Source organism: Natrix helvetica, assembly GCF_964273705.1.
Source record: "Natrix helvetica genome assembly, chromosome: 7".
Classification (NCBI taxonomy): Eukaryota; Metazoa; Chordata; class Lepidosauria; order Squamata; family Natricidae; genus Natrix; species Natrix helvetica.
Window position 1 is genome coordinate 52,931,502 of NC_138558.1, and position 18,252 is coordinate 52,949,753.

An 18,252-nucleotide genomic window follows, 5' to 3' on the forward strand; every position below is an offset into this window, starting at 1 on the left:
CTCGAATTTGGAATCCTCGAATTCTGGATCTGTGTCCTCATGGTGAACTCTGGCGTGTCTGGATCCGGGCTGCATCGCGCTGAATCCGCGTTGTATGGTTTCGGAAGATCTGTCTGCCGATTCGGACGCCCTTGCTTCGTTGAGTGCAATCTGTAGGGTTAAGTTTGGATTGGCCAACAACCGTTTCTGTAGAGAAATGTCTCTTAACCCGCAAACGAGTCTTGCCAGGATTTGCTCGTCCAGATCCCTGAACTCGCAGTGTGTCGCCGCTTTCCGTAGCGCTGCAACATATTTGTTGATTGATTCTCCCGCCTTATGGTTCCTCGTGTTGAATTCCTGGCGGCGAACGTGGCGGGAAGGTTTTGGCGCGTAGTGGGTTTGTAAAGTCTGTTGTAGCGCCGTCCATGATACCGCTTGTATAGGCGTTGGTTCGGAGAGATCTCTGGCCGTCTCAAAAACCTCTCTCCCACAGTAACTCAGGAAAATGTTCTTCTTACGGGAGTCTGGTATTCCCGTGTATTCGTTAGCTTCGAGGAAACACTCGAAACGGATCATGTAGGACTCCCAATGGTCGTTTGTTGGGTCGAACGGAGCTGGAGGAGTATGCATCGCCATCTTCTCTGCGTTTGAATTTCCCGCGCTGCGATGGCGTGAGATGGCTGCCGGAATTTCTGCCGAATTCCTGGGCTGGATCGAATCCTGGGATTCTGGAGGTAGCTTTCTCCGTCCTATCTGTCTCTCGATCCCATCCTCGTCGCCAATGTTAGATTCGGGCAACAAGAGAACAGACTCCGGACAAGTAGTGACCTAACAGCTCTTTATTAGTAGAAGTAGTGATCCAGCTTGCTCTGTGGTCTGAGGGTTCCCCTTTTATAGGGATCGGGTATGCCTCTCGACCAATCAGAATGATACCTAGTTCCCGCTCTAGCGGCGGACATGAGTGGAGACTTACAGCGATATATGTTAATATCTAACAGCCTCTTTATCAATGTGGCCATAATTGCGTTCCATAGAGGATAGCGTGCGGGAATAATAGGCAAGAGGTGCTTCAGACCCATTGGGCAGCCTATGGCTAAGCACTGTACCAATTCCATATGGGGAAGTATCACACACAAGGACAAGAGGCAGACTGTCGCTATATTGCACCAATACAGAATCAGATGTTAACAAAGATTTGATAGCTGCAAAAGCGTGAGCTTCTGCTTTGCCCCATTTCCAGGATGCTTTCTTGTCAAAGAGCCAGTGGAGTGGCTCCACAACTGAAGCTTTATGCTGCAAGAAAGCAGCGTAGAAATTTAAAAGGCTTAAAAAAGATTGGAGCTCCACTTTATTGTTAGGGGCGGGAGCATGATGAATGGCCTCTAATTTGGAAAGGGTGGGATGGATGCCAAGGTATCCTAAGAATTCCACTTGAGGGACCCAAATTTTGCATTTGGATTTTTTTAATTGCAATCCAACGTTGCGGAACCTGATGAGCACAGTGCGTAAGGTGGAGATGAGACTCCCCCTCTAGCTGCAATCACTGCCTAAATGCGAATCTTCAGGCAATTCTGGAAGGCGCAGGGGTGTAGTGGCCCCTCAGCTTTCCCATTAGAATGTCCCATGGTATGGAACGCACAGGCTGAGGGACAGAAAGTATCCTGGCTGTTCCAAACATTTCAGGTCTGCAGGCACTTAAAAACCAGGATCTTTTCCGGCTGCTGGACAAGTCCGTAAGATCATTAGCTTCTAAGAAGCATTCAAAACATTTGAGGTATGCTTCCCAGGACTCTGTTGCCAGACAGAAAGCTGTGAAGGAGGCTAGCGTGGCCATCCTGAAGAGGACAACAGCTCTGATTACCTTAGGAGAGAGAAAAATTTTTTTCCCACAGTGTTCTGTTCAAAGGTCTCAACACTTTCCTTGAACAGTGACTTAGCTGATCTGCTGCCAAAGTCCTAGGATCCCATCCTTTGTTGGCAGTATTTTGAAGGGAGACTGGAGGGACAGGACTGAGGCAACATGGATCAAATGCAACTTGTTTATTTAACACAATGATAAGATAACAAGTTAGCAACAGCTCTGAACCCGCAACAAACGTGCCGCCCGTTTGACAGCTCTTTTATAAGCCAGCTGTCAAACGGACAGCCAATGGGAGTTCTTTTTCCCCCTGCTTCTGCTGACACGCCTCCAGCCAATACTACAGGCTTATGGTATCACGTCTTCGGAGCCCGGACACAACAGATGTGACTGACACTTCTCAGCATATTTAGCTTAGAAACTCAAGACAAACAATCAGCAGACTGTGTTCTCAACAACCATTTTCTAAGACTTGTTTTACCAGCCCTGGGCAAGATTAAGGCCAACTGATGCCCAAAACTGAACCCAACAATGTTGTCCCTCAACAGAAGCAAAATTCTCATACCATAAAACAGAAACAAATGTGAAATCTATTGACACCTTCAAATCAAACTTTTTATACTTTGGTCCAGGGCTGTCAAACTCATGGCGGTGGGCCAGATGAGTCACATGCTGGCCATGCCCATGCCTGATTTAGCAAAGGAAAAAAAGGTCCTGATATGTCACATGATGATGCCGTGATGATGCAAGTTTGACACTCCTGCTTTAGTCAATTACCATTAAAAACCCCATTTTAACAATCAGAATAGTCAAACATGACTGATAAGAACAATTATTAAAAATCAATAAAGTCAAATGTGGTAGTGTAGTCAAGTGACAGCTAGGAGATTGGATACCCCTTCCCTCGGTGCCCTAACCACAGGCTTATTTTGCTTTATGGTTAATCTTAGGTTGCACCAGCTGTTCCCCTCTCATTACCAATATATCCCATCAGGAGTGAAACAGGAGTAGTTAAGTCTATACTGTGACAGCCATTTAAAGCTGTCTATCTATCTGATTATGGCAAAGAATACCCATTAAGACTGATTGATTTAAGGTGCAAAAGTCTGGAGAATCACTAGGTGGCAGGAAGAAGTGAGCATGTTCTATATCTCTTTGGCACCATCTTGAGTTGATCCTCATTTTTGTGGCCCAGATACAATCACCCAATATTAAGAGATTTTCACATTTATTTCCTTATTTTTGTCCTATTCCCAAATAGCAACATTTTTAAAAAATAGAGATATGATTAAGACTTTTAAAAGATTCAAGAGAAATGTGTGTCTTACCCAATTCTTATCCATTTCTTTTGTATGATTAAGTAGAATTAGCTTGACTAATCTGTTTAAGGGCTAAATCTAATCCATCTGAAGTTCCACAGCTACAGGCCATTTTGTCCCAGCTAACTGTACTAAATAGATTATCCAAATTGTTGATGAAATAATGACTTCTGTTTGAAAAATAGTTGTAAGCTTGTTGGCTGCCTCCCTCAAAATAGGTATTGAGCAACCCATAAAGAACTAGGGTGAGGCCTGTTCCTCAGCGGATCACAATTTATCTAACACCCCTCCTTGGTAAAAACTCAATTGAAGGCAGTTGCATTTTATCTGGCAATGTATGAAGACCTGGCACATTCAGCCCTAGAAGTTCAAGGAACAAATCTTCATTGTGCCTCTTAGGCTTGGAGGTGTCCCCCCAGTTGCACCTTTCTTGTCCAAACCCCTTTGCAAAAGCAAATGTTCTCATACGTATATATAAACTGCAGCTTCACATGCTCCCTTTGCAACAGTATTATAGCAATGAAGGTGGTTCCTTATTAGTCTCTCAACTTAGTCTGCAAGCTGGAAAGAAGAGAACAATATTTCATTACCCAGTTATATTCTTTTGCCTTTAATTTAAAACAGGAGTCTAATATCTCAGGATAATATGTCCCCTGAGCCACAGATTTATAATATATTCCTTCCTCAGAGGATGGAAAGTTTCTATGTTGTATTCCACCCACAGTGGAAAAGAAATGACTAAAAGCAACATTAAGAAATGATGTCTGGAAGGTTTTGTCTCTCCTAGTGAATCATGTCTTAGAATTTATAAAGTTGAAAATCAATAATCTGGAACAATGGACTTTTAAATAGATAGTTGACTGAATATGTTTTGATTATCTTGTTGAATCACTTGTGCTGAATGTGGACCTTTCAAAAAATCAACTATAATATCCCTTTGGACTAGGAAGTTCATGTTATGTTATGATTCCGTTCCTTTCTCTAATGCTATGTCAAGAAGTACATGGCCTTTCATAATTTTCATTTTGTCCCAGGCACTATTCAATATGTAGATGACATCGCTGGTAGAAAACATCCAAATCCAAATAAGGTATCAGTAACTTCCAGGTCCATCTAATTTCAAGAAAGCAATGAATTGCATAAGGGTGAACAAGCTGAATTTAAATGACGTTAAATGATTAAATTTGTTGACAACCAGGAATTGCATCTCTAGAAAAGCAGGCCCATAGTTTAGGAGTGCTTCTGGATCCACAACTATTTCTGGATTTCCAACGTGGAATCTTCCAGTGAAACGTCTATGGAGATTCTCAATCAGGCAGATCATGGCTGTCCCAAAGATGCTTTTTCCAAAAGGCAACTGGACTTTCTTGGAGTTTTTTTCACTTTGAAAATGTTTCACTTCTTGTCTAAGAAACTTCTTCAGTTCCAGTTATGCAAATATAGAAGCCAAGCTGCTAATTGGTAGACAATTCTGGAAATATAGTACATTGCAACCTGGGGTTAAAAAAAATACTTATCCTGGTTAATGACTTCCTATAAGTAATACTGGCTTTAAACTTCAACACCCTAAACAGCTTAAGAGCTGCCTTTCTGAAAATCCACCTGTGCCAGTGTAAACTTATGTGAACACTGAGGGCTGTACAAAATAACCTCTTTAACATGCTTTCACTTTCCAAGTCTTCATGTTAGGTACAGAGAATAAGCTTCCCATGTTGTTTGTAAGCATTGGAGGGGTAGTCCTTGGGAACTAAACATGGCCTCTTTCTTTCTACTTTTAGGAAAGCATTGAGATCTTTGTTTTCTAGTTGACTCAGCCTTCCATCCTTCATCCAATGAGTGGGCAATATGCTGACTCTGTAAATCACTAGAGAGGGCTGTAAAGTGGTATATAAGTTTAAGAGCTATTGCTATTCTGACCTTTGAATTTGGGTGAGTTTTAGTTATTTAAACTTGTTTATGAACATTTTGTCCTGCTTGTTGTCTTGAGCAGCTTATTACAAGATAGTTGTTTTAGAAATAAATGTCAGGGGTACAATTTGCTGTCATTCCACTGCTTGAAAAGTGAAGCCATAAAGAATTGTGAATCTCATGTCACAATCCGTAGAGCTAATGCTACTTCACAGGTTTGGACTTAACAAATGATTTCATAACAAATGTCACAGCATATCATAAATGTAACTTATCTTTGGACAACTAAGCAATTGATTTGACCCTCCCTTCTCAGAAAGTAGCCACATCAACTGACCTTTGCTATGCAACTGTGTGCTTACTGCATCTTTTACAAGCAGAAAGCACCGAAGTATTCTGACCAACACATATTAGCTGAATTTGTGATCAAAGGTTGTTGGAAGAAAACTGCCATGGCTGTAAGGATCAGCCTCGCCTCCCCTTCAAAATAAAGCATAGACTCTTGAAAACCGGGTAATTTATTTTTGAATAACTAAGCAATTCATTAGCTCTTTTATTGAAAAGGAGTGAAAGCAGATCAATATCGAAAGCAGGCTCTGGGATCCTTGGGCTATACAATCCATGATAAAGGAACTTATGAACCCCTCCCAATGTGGATTCCCACCTATCCGAAAAGGTGAAGATGTTTTTGTACAGGCCTCTCTCAGACACAGATGAGCAGGAATTCTCAAGGATCATGTTTCGGAGTTTCAAACCCCATGACTCCACCCCACTTTGCATTCTCCAAGAGGTGAAGGATTTTCTGGACCTCTGAGACGTCAGGCAATGGTTATAAATCAGGCTAAAAGTTATATAAACATGCAAGGCAAGACATGGAAAGGAGAAAGAACAAATGCATCAAATCCAACCTCCTCCCTCTTTGTTCACCGAAGAATGGCAGATACACAGATCTGACATATTGCCCTCCTCAGAAAAATGGCAAGTCCACCTGGAAATACATAAAACATATAATACATTACAATTTAGGTGGAATTTCCTTAACCCACTTGTTCTGAGAGGATAATAGGTGTTTCTATGCCACTAAATATTGCGTGGAACCGTGGTGAGTGCAGGAGTCCAGGATATCTTTAATTTCAAAATGTTGTTCTCCTTCCACCATAATGGGGGTTGGGGATGTAGGCAAAGGAGGTTTCTCCTTTGAAGTGATTTCTGGCTTGAGTAGGGTGCAGTGAAACATTGGATTAACCTGCCTAAGTGTTTTAGGAAGGAGAAATTCTACCATGACGGGATTAATGATTCTGGTGATGGGGAATGTACCAATGAATTTTGGTCCCAGTTTCTAAGACAGTTGTAAGGATTGTAGAAACTTTGTGGATAGATATACATGGTCCCCACTTTGAATGGTTTGGGTTCACAGTGCTTCTTGTCAGCTTGAATTTTAAAAACTGCTCTAGCTTCTTGCAGAGCTAGTCTGACCAGTGGCCAAGTGGATTGTAGATTGTTTATCCACTCCTTAAGGGAGGGGATATCAGGTTCCTTAGCTGGTAGCTCTGGCATGGGGGTTGAATTCTTGTCCTGTGGCAACCTGAAATGGGATGAAGCCACTGCTGTTGTGTACAGAGTTGTTGTAAGCTACTTCAGCAAAATGTAACAGGTCAGTCCAGTTGTCCTGTTGGTAGTTATTAAAATATTGTTCCAATACTCCATTGGCCCATTCAACCCCACCATTTGTTTGAGGATGATGCAAAGAGGACAGCCCTTGGGCAGAGCTTAACAGGTTTAAGAAGCCTGCTGAGGGCTGGGCTACTTTAGTGCGGACAGGTGGGGAAGGGAGCGAGCTGTGATGGAACGGGCGGGGCGAGCGAGCGACAGGGCCAGGGGAGGCGTTCCAGAACTTACTTCTGGGTCCACCGGTGGAACTTCTTCTAACCGGTACGGTAGTTTTGACAAACCTCTTCTACCGAACCTGTTAGAACCGGCAGGAACCCACCCCTGGGTAGGACCCAATGCTCAAGTTGATCAAGATCCTTCTGTTCTGATCCAGCAACTACCTGAGACATCACACCTTTTGAATCTTGAGTCTATCTTCCAAAGTGTTAGCAATCAGCCTTTTTTTCCTGGCACACTATCAGGTGGGGGAGAGGTTCCCTCATTTTACAATTACAGTTAGTTCCTTTCTCTTTTTATCATTTCCATTCCATTAGCCTCAGAAAAAGGCAACTAATTTTTCCAATAATCCACAAAACCCACAATTCAGGGCTAGTGCCTGTGCCTCAGATCTCCAAATTGAAAATCAGCAAAGTAATTCTGACACCAAAAGGGGTTTCTTCTTTGTATAGAATTCTGTGTGGCTTCCTTGTTCAAGGATTCAGTTGACATTTCAAATATGGTGGTTATTTCCCCTTTGTCTTTTCCTCTTGCTAAGGATGGTTATAAAATTTTGCAAGGAAGCCAATCACTAAGAAAGGCAAGGGCTTTTTCAGACCTTCAATTTTAATTTAGAGTTGAAACAGAAGAGGACAATGGCTCACCAAGAGTTAGAGAGACCTATGCTCAAATTCCAATTTATCCTCTCACACATATATAATAACCATTCTTGATTGTCTTCCTTGGAATAATGGGGGGGGGGTGTCAGAGAAAATGGAATAAAATATAAATGGATATTTTATTAAAATATTTTGTTACGTTTATTAGCAGCCGCAAACAATGATACACACGATAAAATAGAACAAAACAGTAATAAAATAGAACAAAAACTTGACACTTAGAAAAGCAGAAACTAACTTATTGATTGGCATAAAATTATCTGATAGAAAAAAGCTCACTAAATTGAACAATCTGTCGAGTTTCTCTGAATCTGATGATATTCACTCTTCTGTCTTCCCCTGTAGGGAAGCAAAAACAATATAGGGGGGAGAGGAACGTTTGTTATTAAAATGTTAGAAAATATGCATTACATTCAACTAATACAAGTTGAAGCTTGTATTAGAAGTCAGACTGAGATTTCTTGCATTATCTGTCTCAGCAACACCAAGGAGAGAGATCAAACAAATATTGCAAGGTGGTACAAACAGTCACATTTCCTGCCAGGGTGCCAGGAGGGAGGCCCCTTCTAAACACATTATTGCTCCACTATAGCATCAGCTAGGCCATCTGGGTTCTATCTCTCCAGCATTCATATCATTAATGATTAAAATTGTTGATGCTCAAAAATAATTTGGACTTTGTGTAAGAACAGAACCTTTCTGCTGTTCACAGGGATCGTCAGGAATGATTAAAAATGTCAACATAGCAACCATGTCCGTGTCATTGAAGTCTCACTCTGTTTAACCTGCAGAAGTTTACGTGATACTGACTGCCATCTTGACTTATTTGATGCCTATGTAGATGGCCTTGCTACTGTTTATTAAAGCAGGCCTTCTTTGGACGAGCTTCAGCACTAGCTTGAAAAGAAAAACCATTGCTGTTTTAATTTTAATGAGTAGATACCTTAAAGCAACTACCTTTCCAATAAAAATATTTTAATAACTAGCAGAGAAATTCTAGTTTGCGTAACACCCAATGCATTTAAGTTCTCTGTAGTCCTGGCTACTCCACTGGCTGTCCAGTGGATCTTTTGAACTAGGTGATAAGAGATTCTTAATGCAATTATCTTGGCCTGCCTTTTCCTGTTCCTTTCTGAATGTCAAACATAAGATGTGATGGAAGTAATACAGTTTAGCAGCTTAGAAAACTTCAGAGGAAGGCAACAAAGAAAATACATGAATGTGAGGACAGCTTTATGATAGAAAGCTGAAGGAATTTCAGGTGTTTAGCCTGGAGAAAAGAAGACCAATTATGAGGGGTGGGGGAGTAAATGGGATATCAAGGTTCAGGTGCCAGAGAAGAGATGATCAAGAAGCATTTTCCATTCTCATTGAAATGAGGAGCAGAAACAATGGCTCTACAATGAAGTTATTTAAAAAATTACCCTCCAGTAACTTCTGTACAGCAGTGGAATAGTTGACCCGCAAAAGTTGTAGATTCTCCATGTCCGGAGGAGCTCTCAAGATGTTTAATTGGGTTTCCACACATTAACAGAATAACAGAGTTGGAAGGGACCAGGGGTGAAATCCAGCAGGTTCTGACAGGTTCTGGAGAACCAATAGTGGAAATTTTGAGTAATTCAGAGAACTGGTAGCAGAAATTTTGAGTTCAGAGAACTGGCAAATACCACCTCTGGCTGGCCCCAGAGTGGGGTGGGAACGGAGATTTTGCAGTATGTTTCCCCTGCCATGCCCACCAAGCTGAACCGGTAGTAAAAAAAAATGAATTTCACCACTGGAAGGGGCCTTGGAGATCTACTCCAACCCCCTACTATAAACCATTCTAAACAAAGAGCTGTTCAATATCTTCTTGAAAACCTCCAGTGATGGAGCACCAACAACTTCTGGAAGCAAGCAGAGAGTTGAACAGAACAGAACCTTGGAGGTGTTCTAGTCCAACCCCATACTCAAGCAGGAGACCCTATACCTGTGATGGCGAACCTATGACATGCGTGCCAGACGTGGTACACAGAGCCCACTCTATGGGCACGCATGCCATCACCTCCGCCTAGCTCCAATAGTGTTTCTCCATCACGTTTCACTCAATCAATTCCAACTTCTCACAAAAGAAAAAGGTCTCATGAAGTTGGAATTGATTGAGTGAACTTTTTCACTCACATGCTTCACAATGGGCGAGGTGGGGTCCTGCCCTCCTCCTGAAGCCCATTACGATGCAGAGCCACAATGCGACACATGCGACTCTTTCACCCTTATGCTGTGGCTCCTTTTTCTTCCCCAATGTTTTTTTTATTTTTTAACTTACATACAGGTGAAACTGAAAAATTAGAATATCGTGCAAAAGTTCATTTATTTCAGTAATGAAACTTAAAAGGTGAAACTAATATATGAGATAGACTCATTACATGCAAAGCAAGATAGTTCAAGCCGTGATTTGTCATAATTGTGATGATTATGGCTTACAACTCATGAAAACCCCAAATTCTCAATCTCAGAAAATTAGAATATTGTGAAAAGGTGCAATATTCTAGGCTCAAAGTGTCCCACTCTAATCAGCTAATTAAGCCATAACACCTGCAAAGGGTTCCTGAGCTTTTAAATGGTTCCTCAGTCTGGTTCAGTAGGAATCACAATCATGGGAAAGACTGCTGACCTGACAGTTGTGCAGAAAACCATCATTGACACCCTCCATAAGGAGGGAAAGCCTCAAAAGGTAATTGCAAAAGAAGTTGGATGTTTCCAAAGTGCTGTATCAAAGCACATTAATAGAAAGTTATGTGGAAGGGAAAGGTGTGGAAGAAAAAGGTGCACAAGCAGCAGGATTGACCGCAGCCTTGAGAGGATTGTCAGGAAAAGGCCATTCAAAAGTGTTGGGACTTACACAAGGAGTGGACTGAGGCTGGAGTCAGTGCATCAAGAGCTACCACACACAAACGGATCCTGGACAGGGGCTTCAAATGTCATATTCCTCTTGTCAAACTGCTCCTGAACAACAAATAACGTCAGAAGCGTCTTACCTGGGCTAAAGAAAAACAGACCTGGTCTGTTGCTCAGTGGTCCAAAGTCCTCTTTTCTGATGAGAGCAACTTTTGCATCTCATTTGGAAACCAAGGACCCAGAGTATGGAGGAAGAATGGAGAGGCACACACTGCAAGATGCTTGAAGTCCAGTGTGAAGTTTCCACAGTCTGTGTTGATTTGGGGAGCCATGTCATCTGCTGGTGTTGGTCCACTGTGCTTCATTAAGTCCAGGGTCAATGCAGCCATCTACCAGAAGCTTTTGGAGCACTTCATGCTTCCTTCCACAGATGAGCTTTATGGGGATGCTGACTTCATTTTCCAGCAGGACCTGGCACCTGTCCGCACTGCCAAAAGCACCAAAACCTGGTTCAATGACCGTGGGATTACTGTGCTTGATTGGCCAGCAAACTCACCTGACCTAAACCTCATAGAGAATTACCAAGAGAAAGGTGAGAGACATGAGACCGAACAATGCAGAAGAGCTGAAGGCTGCTATTGAAGCATCCTGGTCTTCCATAACACCTCAGCAGTGCCACAGGCTGATAGCTTCCATGCCACGCTGTATTGAGGCAATAATAGCTGAAAAAGGAGTCCAAACCAAGTACTGAGTACATATGCATGCTTATACTTTTCAGAGGTCCGATATTGTTCTATGTACAATCCTTGTTTTATTGATTGCATGTAATATTCTAATTTTTTGAGATTGTGGATTTGGGGTTTTCATGAGCTGTAAGCCATAATCATCACAATTATGACAAATCACAGCTTGAACTATCTTGCTTTGCATGTAATGAGTCTATCTCATATATTAGTTTCACTTTTTAAGTTGCATTACTGAAATAAATGAAGTTTTGCATGATATTCTAATTTTTCGAGTTTCCCCTGCATAATATAATCCAAAGTATACCATTACATCTTAACAAACATTTTTAAATATTCAATAATATATCAATTTCTCTTGCCATTAAGCCTCTTCAATTTTTATTTGCTTTTCTGCTTTCCATACACCATATTATAGTCTATTTCATCTTCAACTCTTCTCCTCTCCCTCTCCTCCTCCCTACGTCATTTCTTCCTCTGCCCTCTCTCTTCTCTACTTCCCCTTGCTCTCTCCCGCTCCTCTCTTTCCACACATTCCCCCTCTCCTACTCTTTCCCTCCCTTCTACTTCCCTCTCTCCTGTCTCCTTTCTCTCTCTTTCCCTCTCTTTATCTTCCTTCCATTTTCTATTTTATGTGGTGTACTTCTGCCTTTTAGCAAATCCCATTTAATATCAGTGGCATTAATAATTATATTCCCAAAGAAAAAAATAAAAGATATTTTCCATATTGCTAGTTTTTCTTTTAAAGGGATACCTTTATACGAATCCAATTTATCCCCCACCCCCCCAGTAACAACCTCTTTTTTGGATGCAGTGCAAGACGGATTCAAATTTCCCGCTATCCTCATAATACTGTTACATACTTATACATCATTAAGCCCCCATATTTTTGTCTCATCTTATAATTTTAACTCTATATTATTAGGCATATTTCCAAATTTCCCTCCATTTTTTCACCTCCTCTAGTAACTTTCCCAATTAATATTTTTCTTATTTGTAATCTGGCATAATCATTTCACCTTCCATTATTAATACATACCATCTAGCCTACTATCTTTATTCACCTTACTTGATTTACCTTTAATTCCTTTTTGCTTGCAATCCTTTCTGTACCATACACACATATTACATTTCAGTGTTACAGTTAATTAAAATTCACAATAGCATATGCTTTACAAACATTCTCCACTCCCCCCCCCCGATTTTTATTATCTATGGGTGTATTTCCTTTCTTCTTTTAATCTACCAATTTTTATTTTCCCTTCCACTTATTTTTAAAGAATCTTAAATCCCAATCTCTGAACTTCTCCTTTCTCTTTCTGCTGTTTATATATCTTTTCTTCCCAATGTTTTTTGTAACTTTTTGCTGTACCATTCATTGTACCCTCTTCAGGATTTTCTTTTGTCTCCTCATCCTATTTTCCCTTTTTCTTTTCTTATTATATTTTCCCCCTGTAATGAACTCTTGTCTTTCTTTCATCATGCTGCCTATCTGCTCCATTTTTTTCTTCTTTTCCTTTTTTTTTTTATTGGGATACAATCTTCCCTTTTCTTTGTGCCCCTATTAAATCCAACAAGATCCTTTATCTGCTTATTATTTCCCTCCCTCTCTCTTGCTTTTTCTATACTTTGGCTTCCATTTCCGCTTCTTTCCATAATATCCAAGCTAACATCCTTTCTCAACCCAAATGATTCACACATATTTTTCAACATTTCACATATTTCTTTAAGATCTCCCCTCTCTGATGCCCAATTTTTAATTTGCTATTTTCCTTCTTCAGATTGTATCCCAATTCTTTACACTTCAAAACTCCCACTTTTTTCTTATCAACCAACTCCAGTCCAGTTCAAATTTTCCCCTTTCAAACAAAAAAGGAAAAAGATTTCATTGTACAAGAATGTAGTCAAACCGCCTATGCCTGATTCCAAGGTCCAAGGTACTCACCGCCAAAATCAGCTCTTTCGTTTTATTTGTTTCTTCCAAATGAGCATTCTTTCTGGTAGAAATGTAAATGTAACCTTTTACTCCACAAAGACACAAAAAGCAAATTGTAGCAAGGAAGTAGGGAAGGGGATTTTTTCTTTAGTTTTAAATCGTGTTGAAACCATGTTAAAAGCAAGCCTCCTGGTCTTTTTTGTTAAACTCTGGCTACCAGCTTTTTCAGCTCCCAATTTCCTCTCTGCCTGCTGATTGCTCCTCTTTCTGGTAGGTGCCTCCGCTTCTTAGTTGCTATTTTTTCAGTCAGATATCTTAAATCTTGAATGTAATCTTTAACTCCACAGGAGCACAAAATACAAATTGTAGCACAGAAACAGGGGGGGGGGTATTCTTCTTCAATTTTAAATCGTAGGGTTCCCCCCCCCCAGCTCCTTCGTAAAGTTTCCGTGGAGTTTGGGGTCTATCAATTATCCGCTATTAAAGCAAAGTCTTTCCAGGTTATAAGTTCAACTAGAGAGAAGATTTTTTTTCTGTATTAATAAAATATCCAGTCCTTTTAATTCCGCCTCCTAAGCTAGATAAACAGTCTGTTCTCTTTGGGTTTTAATGTTTTTTAACCGCTATGTTTTTTCCTTTTCTCTTTGTTTTATCACACAGTTCCCAATTCCTCCATTTATTCTAATTTACATTTGAATTCTCTCCTAATCACAAATCCACTCTTATTGATCAGTGGGTTTTAAATCTTCTCATGCAAACTTGTCACTTTGTCGAGCCATCGCTCCTGCACTCATGCTTAGCCTGGTTGCCTCCAACTTTATGACAGACATTTTGCCATGTCTGTCTCCCACATCGCCAGGTCATAGAGCTATTCTCTGGCTTTTGAAGAATCAGTTTCTTCCCTTTTGGCCATTCAAGATGCAGCTCTTTTTTCATCTTCTCTCCAAGAAGGCTCTGGTCTAAAAGACCGCCCGGCAATGGTTTGTCAGCCTTGGATTTCACGGGGTCCGTCGGGAGCCCGCTTTTCCAGTCTGTCTCGTTGTGATGCTAACTGGAAGTTGTGTCTGCTGTGGCTCCTTGTCACCCAGTCATGGCAGAGGGATGAAAGAGCTGTTGCCCTGTCGTGGCAGTGGTGATAGGCAGAGCCTTAGTATGGAAGCGAAGCACCATGTATTTGCCTTTGCACGGAAACAACATTCCGCTTTTGTCACGTACATTTGCTGTTGCCACCAGCAAAGAGAGCTGGGGAGAACAGCAGGGGCAGATCCTGTGGGGTGGGGGCCATTCCTCAAGCCTAGCCTTCCTCCTCCCTTGTCGGTGGGGCCAAGAGAAAGAAGGAGGTGGCTAGCCCTAACCCTAACCCTCTCCCGGCCCCAGCCTGAGCACAAAAGCCTAGCGAGGGGGGGTGGCCCAACAGAAGCACTCCTAGTGGAGAATCAGATGGTGAAGAGGCCAGGCCTGTCCCGCTGTTCAGCACTTTCAGACATGAGCTGCCACTTTTGAAAAGTGTTGTGCCTTTGAAGAAGCCGGGCAGTGATGACTAGGGCCATGTGTAGGGGGGAAGCAGAGGCATCAGGGCTGTTCCCCCCTCCTCAGCAAACCAGTCCTGGAAAGAAAGTGAAGGGCCTTGGCTGGAGGCAATGGACATAAAATGCAGCAGCTCCAGACTGCACCAAGTTCTCAGACTGGTAGCCCTCTGACCAGAGGTGGTATTCAGCAGGTTCTGACCAGTTTTGGAGAACCGGTAGTGGAAATTTGAGTAGTTTGGAGAACCGGTAAATAACACCCCTGACTGGCCCTACCCCATCTATTTTCTGCCACCCAAGTCCCAGCTGTTCGGGAGGGAATGGGGATTTTGCAATAACCTTCCCCTGGAGTAGGGTGGGAATGGAAATTTTACAGTATCCTTTCTCTGCCATGCCCACCAAGCCATACCCACAGAACCAGTAGTAAAAAAAACACCTTGGTTTCTTGGTTCACATTTCTGAATCTTGTTTTTTTTCTGGGTAGGGGAGGAGAGAAACTCCACAAAATGTAAATCCTGATTATTAATGACAGGGATGGGGAAAAGATGCCATTCCTTTCCCAAGGACCCAGGGAAAGTGGAATAAAAATGAGTGTGGTGTGTGTGTGTGTGAGAGAGAGAGAGAGAGAGAGAGAGAGAGAGAGAGAGAGAGAGAGAGAGAGAGAGAGAGAGAGAGAGAGAGAGAGAGAGAGAGAGAGAGAGAGAGAGAGAGAGAGAGAGAGAGAGAGAGAGAGAGAGAGAGATGGAGAGGGACACCAGGGAGAAGTAAAGTTGTGAATGAGTGATTGAAATTCCTCACAAAACCTCATTGTTCAGATTACATTGCCACGTTGGAACTTTGTGATAAATACGTGGGTTTTGAGTTGTAGTTTGGGCACTCGGTCCTTAAAAAGTTCACCATCACTGCCCTATACCATTCCAGAGAAGTGGCTATCCAGTCTCTAATTACCAGCCTCCACTGATGGAGCACCCACAACTTCTAAAGGTAATCCATTCCACTGGTTAATTGTTCCCACTGTCAGGAAAATTTTCCTTAATTCTAGATTGCTTCTCTCCTTGATTAATTTCTATCCATTGCTTCTTGTCTTGCCTTCTAGTGCTTTTTAAAATTGACCCACTCTTCTTTATGGCAGCCCCTCAAATATTGGAACACTGCTAGTTCTTCTTTTCACTAGACTAGACATACCCAATTCCTGCAACCGTTCTTCATACGTTTTAGCCTCCACCCCCCACCCCCTAATTAGCTTTGTGGCTGTTGTCTGCACTCTTTCAGAGTGTCAACATCTTTTTTATATTGTAGTGACCAGAACTGGATGCAGCATTCCAAGTGTGGTCTTACTACAGATTTATAAACCAGTACTGACACTTCACATGATCTTGATTCTAACCCTCTGTTAATGCAGTCTTGGACTGCATTGGCTTTTTTGGCAGCTGCACACAAATATAGTTCATATTTAAGTACTTGTCCAGTAGGACTCCAGTTTTCACTGCCACTTGAGAATGTATGTTCTTTTCAAAAATATGGCTGGCACCATTGGCCATTGTTTTTTCCCCTATCCAAAGGTCTTTGTGGTTGCTGGCTGTATTAGGAGGCAGAGCAATTTTTTATGTGCAACTTTAGACTTTTTTGTGTCAGAATACAAAAAGTCAGGAGTTCCCCTAAGATCCAACTACTGATGGCCATAGATGAAAGGCAGTCTACTTATCTCAGGATCAAAAGCTGAGCTGATTAAGATCAAAGTTTAATCTGGCAAAATTGTCTGAAGACTCATATTATCAAATGGAAGACTTGGGATGGCTCTGATCTCTGATAGACATAACCCTCACATTTTGAAGTGGCCTCTAATAAGAATGTTTTCATTATTTTTTGAAAGATATAAATCACTTCTAATCATTTCATTCTTATTTTGCAAATGCACACAGCGTATGCAATATCCCTGTACAAATGCAAATCAAAGATTAGCTGAGATTTTGCTTATTACCATCTTCTACTTCTATAGTTTCTTCTTTATAAATTATATGCTATACTGCATTCCACTAATAATAATATTTAGTTAACAACAATACCATGATTTCAGGAACAAATTGTGCAGGCGTTGTGGTTGGGGTTTCTAGTACACTGAAGTAACTGTGCCGGCCTGTTGTAAAACAGTAACAAAATATACATATAAATCCACATATACAGCGGCAAATTTAATAAATAAAATAAAATAAATAAATATGGCAAGTCTACATCCACCCAGATGTATAGATCTAATTTATCAATATCTGTGTAATATCAGAAGAGTTTCTATTATTGATATAAGTAGAATAGGACACTTTAGGCACCCTTACTGAACACAGTTTATGATAGTTTAATTTTGTCACAATTTCTACTTTAATACACAAAGAACAAACAAGAAACAAAGAAAAAATACAGAACAAACGGGAAAACCTACTACTTTGGATAAGAAACATAATTCAAACCACTTTTGAATGTAACATTAAACTTTCAACAAAGACATAAAATTAATTACCATATTTTTGCACTATAAAATGCTCCGGACCATAAGACGCACCTAGCATTTGGGGAGGAAAACAAGAAAAAAAAGTTGCTTCTGCCTCCCAGGATCCATTGGTATTCGTCGGGCTAGCATCCTTGCAGCAAACAGCAAACAGCCTGGTCAGCTTTAGCATGTTATCACAGCCTGATTTAGCACAAGCAGCTGATTCGTGGTTGGATTGGCCTCCCGGAATACCACGGATCAGCTGTTCCAGGCTGTGGGGATAATTGCCGCCTATCGCCGCCTCCGTATCTTGCGTTTTCAGCCTCTGTGCATTCCATTTTTGACCTCCGCACATCCTGTTTTCAGCCCATTCCAGGCAGTGGGGATCGCAGCCGCCTATCGACAGTGATTGGTGGAGATCAGCAGTGGCGGCAATCCCTGCTGCCTGGAATGGGCTGAAAACTGGATGCATTGAGGCTGAAAACAAGGCATGCGGATGCTGAAAATGGGGTGCATGGAGGACAAAAACAGCCAAAGGGTGGGGGCTGGTTGGATGGGTAGGGATTTGGCAACAATCACTTTATAAGATGTACAGACATTTCCACCCACTTTTGGGGTGGAAGTGTGTCTTATAGACCGAAAAATACAGTATGTCTTTCCATCACATCAATAGAGAGTTCACTGCATCCAAGATTTAGTTTGGGATCACACTATCTTTGAATGATTTGTATGAATAGTGATTTGTTTGGCTGTCCCTTTCCTCCCAGATCATCCTATAATTCTTTATGTGATTGGAAGCCTCAAGTTTGGGACACATCATTCAAAAATACATTTGAATCTTTAATTTTTGATTTGATAACACCACTTTAATAAACTGATGGAAAAGCTGTTTACAAAAGCTTTGATTTCTTTCTCACTCTACATTTTGCTTATCTGACTCTGCATGTATTTACATTATAACCATATAATGGAACCATTTTTATAAGATTTATTTTAACCTCTGGAAAGGTTGACTTGTGGGGGGGGGATCCATGGATTTAACCTTTATCAATTCATTTCTTTTCTTTTATTATATTAA

At 41.2% G+C, this 18,252-nt stretch overlaps 1 protein-coding gene across 9 annotated transcripts in view; it reads right to left on the reverse strand.

Moving 5' to 3' along the window:
* Positions 1-7,755: 7,755 nt before the first annotated feature.
* LOC309395643 (ADP-ribosyl cyclase/cyclic ADP-ribose hydrolase 1-like) overlaps positions 7,756-18,252 on the reverse strand; it is a 42,618-nt gene continuing 32,121 nt past the window's right edge. For 2 of the 9 annotated variants that reach the window (XR_014175952.1, XR_014175956.1), the window contains 4 exons: positions 17,205-17,246; positions 16,756-16,826; positions 13,173-13,224; positions 7,756-7,949 (listed from right to left, as the gene is read on the reverse strand). Coding sequence is in view for 3 of the 9 variants with exons in the window: in XM_081960066.1 (XP_081816192.1) it covers positions 16,763-16,826; positions 17,205-17,246 (106 nt within the window). In the remaining 6 variants the exon portion in view is untranslated. The remainder of the gene's footprint in view (positions 7,950-13,172; positions 13,225-16,755; positions 16,827-17,204; positions 17,247-18,252) is intronic. The other 7 variants (XR_014175951.1, XR_014175954.1, XR_014175955.1 and 4 more) reach the window with 6 other exon arrangements.